The sequence below is a fragment of the Myotis brandtii genome, unplaced genomic scaffold (genome assembly GCF_000412655.1).
Source record: "Myotis brandtii unplaced genomic scaffold, ASM41265v1 scaffold179, whole genome shotgun sequence".
In the NCBI taxonomy this organism is placed as follows: domain Eukaryota; kingdom Metazoa; phylum Chordata; class Mammalia; order Chiroptera; family Vespertilionidae; genus Myotis; species Myotis brandtii.
Window position 1 is genome coordinate 7,027,721 of NW_005356635.1, and position 10,543 is coordinate 7,038,263.

The 10,543-nt window shown below is 39.0% G+C and overlaps 1 protein-coding gene across 1 annotated transcript in view; it reads right to left on the reverse strand.

The window, feature by feature from the left end:
- Positions 1-4,243, reverse strand: part of CPB1 (carboxypeptidase B1 (tissue)) — a 46,978-nt gene extending 42,735 nt beyond the window's left edge. Inside the window, exons 1-2 of the mRNA XM_005863488.2 lie at positions 4,150-4,243; positions 3,960-4,035 (exon numbers count right to left, since the gene is read on the reverse strand). Coding sequence (XP_005863550.1) covers positions 3,960-4,035; positions 4,150-4,220 — 147 coding nt within the window. The 5' untranslated portion in view covers positions 4,221-4,243. The remainder of the gene's footprint in view (positions 1-3,959; positions 4,036-4,149) is intronic.
- Between the last annotated feature and the right edge of the window lie 6,300 nt (positions 4,244-10,543).

The window sequence follows — 10,543 nt, forward strand, 5'->3', positions numbered from 1 at the left end:
GGAGCCCCAACCCCCCTGATGGGCCCTGCTCTGTGCGTGACAGGGGGTGGCGCCGCAACCTCCCCATTGACCCTGCCTTGAGTGTGACAGGGGGCGGTGGCCCAACCCCCCAATCGGCCCTACCCTGAGCGTGACTGAGGGTGGCATCGCAACCTCCTGATCCGCCCTGCTCTGTGCATGACGGGGCGGCGCCCCAACTCCCCAATCGGCCCTGCTCTGAGCCTGACCAGGGGCTGCACTTAGGGATTGGGCCTGCCCTCTGCCACCCGGGAGCAGGCCTAAGCCAGCAGGTTGTTATCTGCCGAGGGGTCCCAGACTGCGAGAGGGCACAGGCCGGGCTGGGGGACCCCCCTCCCCCGAGTGCACAAATTTTTGTGCACCGGGCCTCTAGTAAAGAATAATTGTTGGAAGATAAAAGAATATCTTTAGATGATAGCACAGTGGGAATATCAACTTAATTAACCAGCTGGTTAATAACTTAAGAGCCCTTCCTAAAACATATCACAAAACTACTGCAATAACAGGATAAAGTAGTATGTCCATTACTTTATCTTAAGTACATTTTTTATCTTAAATTCTATTAGGAATAAAATGGGTGTATAAAACAATATTGATGTTGAGGATCTTTGGTTCTTATACAAATTTGTTTCTTCACATTGCATTTGACCAGAAATTTAGCACCTTATAGAATCTTCATTTATCTTGATGAATTTTCCTTTCTTTTTGGAAGTAGAAGTGACTTCTATTCTAGACCTGATTCCTCCTGATTCCATGGAGGAACTTACTAATGTAGTGGGAGTAACGAGAACATTGAAAACCTGTAACCAGGTTACTCTGGGCACAGATAAACATGTACCTTAAACTAGAGAAACAGAAATTTAAAAGTACAGAGAAAACAGTAGGTTTTATGGTGACTGTCACCAATAAAGGAACAAATAGAACTCTGATTGCAAGGAGATAAAGTATTTACTATATAATTACAGATGAAAAGGGGGAGGTGGCTAGAGTCCAGTGTGGTCACAGATCTCTCCAATGCATTTAACTTTCAAAAGGACATGTTCAAAAGCTGGGAGGAAGGACACATGGCCAAGGATGAATACAAAGACTAGATGCCCTTGTAATGATCTTATCAGGAAGGCTACAGTTCAGAATATGCTGTACTTGCCGGATTGCTAAGGAGAATAAAAATATCTTTCAATCATGTAGGAAATAAATGAATAAAGAATAAACATGCAGTTCCACTGCATGGAGCTATAGCTTGGTGTTTTTGCAGCTAGAAGAAAGTAGCCCTATGTAACTCATGTTTAGCTTTGTTTTTTTCCAAGGAGTTAACACTATCTCTTCCTCTTATACAGAGAGATGAAATTAACATGAATAAAGAATTTGTCATGTTAAATTTTAGCAGAAATAACTTTCTTTGGAAAGAGAACATTGAGGCCCACAGTAGATGAGGAGAGAGGGGATTTACACTGGCTGTGTAAATTGCCTTTCAAATTCCAGATGTAACAAACACTTATATAGTTCTTATTATATATGTTCTTTCTAAGTGCTCTACTTATATTAATTCTTTTAAATCTCACAACAATCCTATAAGGTAAATACTATTATTCTCCTCATTTTATTAACAAAAAAGTTGAGACCCAGAGAGGTGACCAAGATCCAGCTAGCAAATGATAGAGCCCAGTCTGAGTCCAGATTATCTTCTCTTGACCACCATAAAATGCTGAATTTTAAGTAACTAAAAAATACTGCAGATGTAATTGCAGAACTTTATCAGCAGTTTTGGAGTAATTAGAGTTTGAAGGGATCACTGAGGAATGGATGGGGCAAGTTTTGGATTTCATAAAGAGAAAAACAGTTGAATCTCAGTAACAGGAGCTCCTGGGCCAGGCATGAATTCTGGCAAAGCTGTAGGGTATACTGGAAGCAGATGGATTGTGAATGCTCAGAAAAGGAAGTTGTGATCCCTGGGAGCCAGCATTGTTTAAAATAAGAATAAGTTAGGCCCAATTATTTCATCTTATTATTGGAAGAGACCTCAAGCCTGCATGTTGAATTTGAATCTCAGCAAAGCAATTGACCAAGTGTTTTCATTTATATTCCTCTTTACAAGTTGGAAAGCACAGTGTTATCTGTAGGTTACACCACAGTAACATGGGTAGTTGAGCGAACTTATCCAAGAAGAGTTGGTTAATGAATCACTTTCAGTACTTAACACTATGTCTGGCACATTGGAGAGTGAAAATAAATACATATTGAATGAATAGACCATGAATGAGGCCACTCGTTCTGTGCTGACCCCTGACTCCTTAATCTTTTTCTTTATAAGTGACAAAGATAAAAGTTGAGAAGGAATACTTATCAAACTTGCTGGTGATGCAGTTAGGGAGAAGAATTATGATCCTGGATGACAATTTATTTTTAAAATGATCTCAACATGCTGAAAACAGGCTATCAAGATAAATTTTCTCAGGGGTAAATCTAAATCTTGCATTTAGTTTAAAAAATTGCAGTCACATAAGGAAGAATATCTTACTTGAGGATGACTCATGTGAGAAAATATTACCTAATGGTTTTAATTGGACACAGGTTTACTATGAGCTAAGAGTATTCAATAACTGTTCAAGATGCTAAAAAGAATTGCAGACCCCATTAATAATAATGTCTGCTTTACAAATGAAGGTAGACAGTGGTCTGTGTCATGTATTAATCATAGCACACCTGGAGGTCCACTGTCAATTCTGAGAACTACATTTTAAAAAAGAAATACAGACAGAAAGCTTAGCAATATTCAGAGGTGACCAGGATGATCAAGTGCCTGTAAACCAGTGCTAAGATAAATGATGGAAGGTCTGGAAAAAATAAATCATAGAAATAAGACAATATTTATCTCAGTTAGGTCCAAGTTAGAGAAGGTACCTTTCAGCTTCACATAGCAATTAGAATGCTGTTTAAGGCAAATGGGCTACTCTGAAAAGCAGTATTCTTACTGTCCCTAGAAGTACTCAAACAGGTTTTATTAGGGCTAGCAACCAGATGCTATTTCTATGGAGGAAATTCTAGATTTGAGTGGAAGGCTGGAATAGATGACTTTATATCATCTTTTAATTCTAAACTTCTGAATCTGTTCATGTTATGACACTGTCTACCTTTTTTTTTTTGCCTCTATACCTTAAAAGGTAAAAACAAACAAAAAAAATCTGTAGAAAGAAAAGATAGCTGGATAGAGAGATGGATAGATATTTAGGAGCTAGTAGATTATTTTAGATTATATATTCATGAAGAAAGAGTTTTGGCCTAATTGAACTATTTGTGATCAGCAATATCTTACTGCCACATGACATGCATAATAAAAAATATCAGTTTTTACTCCATGGTCAGTGAATTTTTTAAAGTAGCATAGACATTTTGGTTTCTTGAAAATAAAAAGAAAGTATGGAAATCACCCATATCTTTTTACCTTCTCCCCCCTCTCCCCATGTCATATCATTAAGAGGGCCTGAATCAAGGTCATGAAAACTCAAACTGTTTGATTTGGAATGAAAGAAAATCAAAGAGAACAGATGATACATGGGATGTGGAAATGAATTTCAAGTTGGACAAAAGCCCAGTTTTTCAGTAATATTGAAGTCGATTATTTTTCTTTTTTGCTTAAGAAGGAAAGTGACTGTACATTAGATTTTCTATGACATTTGTGACAGGCCAGCTCATCCAGTTGTCATGCTCTACCAGCTCTTAAAAAAGTTACCTTGGATTTATAACACTATAGGATTTATGGCAATCTAATTTAGGCAGAATAAAAAGATATGAGGCACTAAATGTTTTTCAAGTTTTTACTTCATGCTACAAAAATGCTATAGCTAATATTTCACATAACTCTTCCTTTGATGGAAGAACAGTGCACTCTAAGATTTTAAAGTAAGTATGAACCAAACCTATAGTACAGAATTGCAATTTACCTGGTTGGTGCTGGCCAAGGCATGGAGCAAGTTGATGTGATTTTCATCTTCAACAAAGACACGGAACACCTTCTCACTGAATGGTGAGAGAGCAGAAGAAAAAGAGAAAATTTTAAATTGGGTAATACATTCAAACTTTTTGAGCTACCAAGGAAGAAGGACTGACTTATTTAAGGAGTTGTTTACTTACCCTTCAAAGTGCTCACCAGAATGGTGAGCAGATGCTAGGGCCAAAGTCACGAGAACCAAGAGTGCCAACATTGTGCCTGACTAGGTCTTTTGGGTGTGTTTCACCTGCTTTTATAATCCAGGGTGTTTGTTTTTTTCTTCTGATTGCAAATAGGCACTATCAAATCATGATTAATTATTTTCCTGGCATTGCTACTTTGGTAGCTGTGTAAAGTCTGAGAAGATATCTCTCTCCACACCTGTGGAAACAGGACAAATAACCTCCACTTCAACTTATCTAATTGGATGTCAGACCTTGAACAGTTTGAAGGTCAATTATTTTTACATAAAATGTATTTTACAGTCTGTTTTTTTCTCTCATTTTGAATTGAGAATTACTTACAATAAATTCTATAGATTTAAGTGTAAATTTTGATGAGTTTGACAAATGTTTACACACATGTAATAATCATCTCTATCACGGTATACATTTCATCACCCTAAGAAGTTCTTTTGAGTACATTTTAGTTTGTTTCTCCTTCAGGCAACCACTATTTAGATTTCTAGCTTCATACATTAGTTTTGACTATACTAAAACTTCATGTAATTGAGGTCACACCATATATATTCCTTTGTGTCCAGCTTCTTTCATTCAAGATAATGGTTTTGAGATTTATTAATACTAAATTAATAAATTTGTTTGTATTATTGGTTTGTTCACTTGTATGAATATACCACAGTTTACCTATTTTCCTGCTGATGGATATTTGTGTTGTTTTTAATTTTATGTTATTATGAATAAAGCCTCCATAAAAATTATTATACAAATCTTTTTATTGACATATTTTAATTTTGGAAGGAAGTAAATAAGAGTGGAATTGCTAAATAATGTAGTTGTATTCTAACACATAAGATTTTACCATTTTTGTACAGTGGTTGTACCATTTTAAGCTTTCACCAGTATCCAGTTGCTTTGCATTCCAAACATTTTTGTATTATTAGTCTTTAGTTTTGGTAACTCTAGTGAGTGTGCAGTGGTATCTATTTGTGGTTTTAATTTGTATTTTTCTGAAACTAATGATGCTGAACATCTTTTCATGTATTTATTGACCATTTGCAAAATTCTGTTTAGTGAAGCATCACTTGAAGTCTTTTGTCTTTTTAAAGAAATTTATTGTTTGCCTTTTAAAATAGTTTTATAGCAAGTCCTTATACATTCCATATACAAGTCCTCTATTTAAACTATATCTTGCAAATATTTTCTTCCAGTATGTAGCTTTCATTTTCATTTTCTCAATATTATCATTTGATTATCAAAAGTTTCAAGTTTCAGTTTATCAATGCTTTTCTTTTATAATTCATGCCTTTTACATTCTTTTCAAAAATCTTTTACTATTCCAAAGTCTCAAACATATTTGCCTATGTTTTCTTATAGGAGCTTTGTACTGTAGGTCTTCATGTATGAAGTGAAGTATGGATCAAATAATTTTTAATCTGGATATTCAATAGACCCAATACTATTTTTTGAGAATTATTTTCTTTCCGTATTGAATTACATTGGTACATTGGTTTTTCTGTCAAATTCATTTGGCCATATATGTGTAGGGGAATTTCTGGACTTTTTATTGTGTTTCATTGGGCTATTTGTCTAATTTTATACAATTATCACAATATCTTGGTTGTTATACTATATAGTAAGTCTTAAGGTAATATAGTATGTAAATCCTTCAACTTTGTTCTTTTCCAAGATTGTTTTGACTATTCTAAGTACTTTGCATTTCAATATATATATTTTAGTAACAATTTGTCAGTTTCTATGAAAAATCTTGCTGGGATTTTGATTGGGATTGCACTGAATCTATAGAGCAATTTTGGGAGAACTGATATAATTATGATATTGAGTCTTTCTACTCATATACATATTATCTTTGTATATTAATAATTATGTATATTATTATGTATATTAATCTGGGTCTTTGTTAAAAAGTGTGAAGGGTCTGATATTTTATTATACCTTCAAGGTAAATAGTTATCTTGCCAGAGTTTTATAGATGCTGGCAGAAGACTCCTGGGTCAGAATCAAAGGACTTTATTATTGTTGACACAGTGGGCAGCATAAGCTTTATATTTGTATCAGTCCTTTTACACCCCAGTCTCATGGGCTCAGGTGGATGTTTGGTATGCAGGTTTATGTCATGATTGAGGTATACTAAGTTTAAAAAATTTCCAATTTTATGAGGGTGCTGCTAGCAAATCTGCCCAACCTTTGTTACAGAGGAGACATTAGCTTTGTTATCCTGGAGTGCAAATAGGACTTTCCTTTGCCCAACAGGCAGACACTGTTTCTATCTTCCAAGCTGTTTTCTATATAAATATCTTTGAAAAGATAGTTTAGAATAAAAGTTGTCCCAAGTCATGCAGAAACAGAGGCTCCATGGATAATTGTCTCTCAACAATACCTACCCCTCTCTATATACTCTTGACTTCTGGTGAATTTTCCCAAGAGTATGCTACTTTCTTGGTCACTCTGATAATTCTGACAGGACCAAATCCATTCAATTTACCTAATGTGGCATTTCATTAAGATGAATATCAGCAGGACTCCAAGCAGCATGAGGTTAATCTATAACATTGATCTCTGCCATGCTTTCCCAGGGTACTAGACCCAACCAGCTGAACAAATTCCATAAACCATCAGTGTCTTCTTTAGAAAGCCAGGCAGCTTTCCGCTTAAATTTCAATATTGACTATTCCCCTTCACCTGAGGCAATAATACAGGTACAATAGGATTTATTAGCTATTGCACAAACTTCACATGGACTACAAAGAAGGAATCTAGGGCAATTCTGTCATGGAAAACAATCCTGGTCTCAACTCGCTAAATAAAATAGAGAACTCATTTATGTAACTGTAAGTTCAGCAATAGTACTGGCTTCACAGACTCAGTTGATGATGTTTGTTAATCCTGGGTCTCTGTTTTCGGTAAATTCTGCCATGTGATAATAGAATGGCCACTATTGGTCCAGTTTTGCATCCTACTGAGTTGTCAATCTTATTGGAAAGCTAGTTTCTTCTTCCCCAAAATTCTATCCCAAATTTTCAGATTGAATCTCAGTGGACTGAGTTGGCACATGTGTCTCCCTGTCTTTCAAGCAATTCTGTGGTCAGGGTGATGAGATGTATGTATGTCCAGGTATAAGTCATATGACCAACCCTAGACCCTTGGCATAAGCCCCACACAAAATATCTAATTGAGCTATTACTGCTGCTCTTGCCACCTTCCTCAGTGTGGATCTTGAACAGTCCTCACTTGTGTTTATCATGGGCTCCTAGTCAAAGTCATGGTCATAAGTCAGTGTCCTAACTACAAGAGAGGCTGGGAAAGTGGGAGTCTGACTTTTAACTTAGAGAGTGGAAAGGGTCTTTGCCTATTATGGCTCTTAAACTAGAGCATTTTGAAGTCTTAGAGAAGGTGTTAAGATCTGGATGATAAAAAGAATGACAAATACACTGAAGGAGGACATAATCATTTGAGGGTGACTTGTGGTGTTATACTTGGAACTGTAAATATGCTAGTGGGTTTATTTCAATGGATACTGTTTGAATCCAAGTGGAGAACAATTGGGAATTCCAATTAGTAAGTAAAATTTGTTTTTGTTAGTTGCAATAATTTTTTCATAGATATTTAAATTTCTGCTTCCCATCTCATATTTATATATTTAATTTCTTCTTTTTATGTACAACTTTGGCTATTAATAAGCCAAGAGGCAGCTTTGTGTCTGTTTGTGGTTAACGTAACAGTGTGAGATTTTGAAGAGTCTGTAAACTGCTCCATGATGTTATGATTCATCCTATGTGATGTCTCATTTTCTGGTAAAGCATTTCCTAAACATATTCTATGGTGTTAAATAGGAAAGAGTGCTGAGGTCAAATGTCTTTGCTTTAAACTAAAACAGACAAGCTCTTATAGTGCAGGGCTTTTTAGAGTCTTTAATGTATATTGTAAATCTTCAAAAAGGGACTGTGATACAGCATATCCTAAATATACCCCACAGTAGAGTGCCATGTTAGTTATGTCCAGCTAAATCTAGAGGACCTAGGACCATTGCTACACTCCAGTGTGTTTGGCTGTGGAACATTTTCTTCAAAAGCATCACTTAGGCCCACTGATTTTGGGAACACATTTTGGAAAACTAGACTGAGTTCACAAATGGAATCACATTAAATTAAAAGCTTGTCCCTTTGGATTCTTGGTGTGTTTTGTTCAAGGCCAGAGAGTTTGTTTTGTTTTAGAGTATGGGTTTAACAATTAGGTCAATCGATGATTTTGGGTAAACCATTCCCTCAACCTAAATGCAACCTCAAACTGATGAGAGAGAAATAGTAAATGCAAGAGAGAAATAGAGCTCTTTTTCACTATAGGAACAGATGATACAAGGGGAGAAAGATAAATCAGGGAATGTGTAATTTCCCTTAAATCAGAGAAAATAGTTCTAATGACTTGGAGGAGTTAAAGTGTTTTGTACATATATTTGTGTCTATTGCATATGGAATAGAAAAGATTTATATAAAAATGATACTCTCAAAAATCCTGTGTAGTCATCTCCATCATTGTCTTATCCTATTATCAACTGGTAGATCATTTATTATTGACCTAGTGATCTCATTTCTGGGAATATATCTTAAAACCCCCAAACCCCAATCAGAAAGGATGTATGCATACCTATGTTCATAGCAGAGTTATTTGCAATAGCTAAGATTTGGAAACAGCTCAAGTGTCCATTAGTAGATGAATGAATAAAAAAGCTGTGGGACATTTACACTATGCAATACTATGCAGCTATAAAAAAGAAGGATCTCTTACCCTTTGGGACAGCGTGGATGTACCTGGAAAATATTATGCTAAGTGAAATAAGCCAAACTGAGAAAGACAAATATCACATGATCTCACTTATTTGTGAAAGTAATGAACAAAATGAATTGACCAACAAAGTAAGACCTGAAGCAGGGAGGCATGGAACAGACTGACATACCACAATGTGGGGTTGGGGGGACAAGAAGAGATAAACCAAAGAACTTATATACTTACTAGAGGCCCGGTGCACGAAATTCGTGCACCAATGGAGGGGGTGTCCCTCAGACCAGCCTGCACCCTCTCCAATCTGGGACCCCTTGGGGGATGTTTGACTCTCAGTTTAGGCCAAGGATCGGGCCTAAACTGGCAGTCAGATATCCCTCTCATAATCCGGGACTGCTGGCTCCCAACTGCTCGCCTGCCTGCCTGCCTGATTGCCCCTAACCGCTTCTGCCTGCCAGCCTGATCACCCCCTAACTGCTCCCCTTCCAGCCCGATCGCCCCCAACTGCCTTCCCCTGCCAGCCTGATCTCGCTCCCAATTGCCATCCTCTGCTGGCCAATTTGGTTCTGATTGGTCTGTTTCTATGCCAGTCAGTGTCAAAAGCTCTGCCTCCTAGGCAACCATTGGCTCCTTGCACTTCACCCAGATTTGGTTCTGACTGATTGGTTTCTATGCCAGTCAGCGTCTCTGGGCCTGTCAATGGGGCCTGATCAGAAAGGCAGGGCTGATCAGCAGCCCTGGTGGAGGCCTGGAGAAAAATGCTGGCCAGGCCAGGAGAGAAATAGAGAGGCAAGTGCTGATCAACAGCTGCCACAGAGGCTACAGATCAGATCCTGCTTCTCTCTTCAGGCCTCTCTCTGGGCCTGATTCGCAGCCCCCTCAGCAGTCAGTGCTGAGTCACCGTGCCTGCTGCCATAGCAGTCAGTGCTGGGTCGTCCTGGCAACCCAGTGCTGACTGCAGGACTGACTTCCGGTTGATCGAGCCTCCAGTCGTGATGAACCCAGGGTTTTTATATATTAGGACTAGGGGCCCGGTGCACAAAATTCATGCACTGGGTGGGGGTGGGAGTGTCCCTCAGCCCAGCCTGCCCCCTCTCACATACTGGGAGCCCTCATGCATTGACACCCATCACCCTCCAATCGCAGGATCAGCCCCTTGCCCAGGCCTGACGCCTCTGTCAGAGGCGTCAGGCCTGGGCTGGGGACCCTCATTTCCCCCCGATCACTGGCTCCAACCCCTGGCCCAGGCCTGATGCCTCTGGCCCAGGATTCAGGCCTGGGCAGGGGACCCATCTCTCCCCCCGATCACCGGCTCCGCCCTTGCCCAGGCCTGATGCCTCGGCCAGAGGCGTCGACCCCCATCACCCTCGGATCGCCTGATCGGTCCCTTGCCCAGGCCTGATGCCTCCGCCAGAGGTGTCAGGCTTGGACAGGGGACCCCCATCTCCCCCCGATCACTGGCTCTGACCCCCGCCCAGGCCTGATGCCTCTGGCCCAGGAATCATGCCTGGGCAGGGGACCCCCATCTCCCTCTGATCGCTTGCTCCACCCCCCGCCC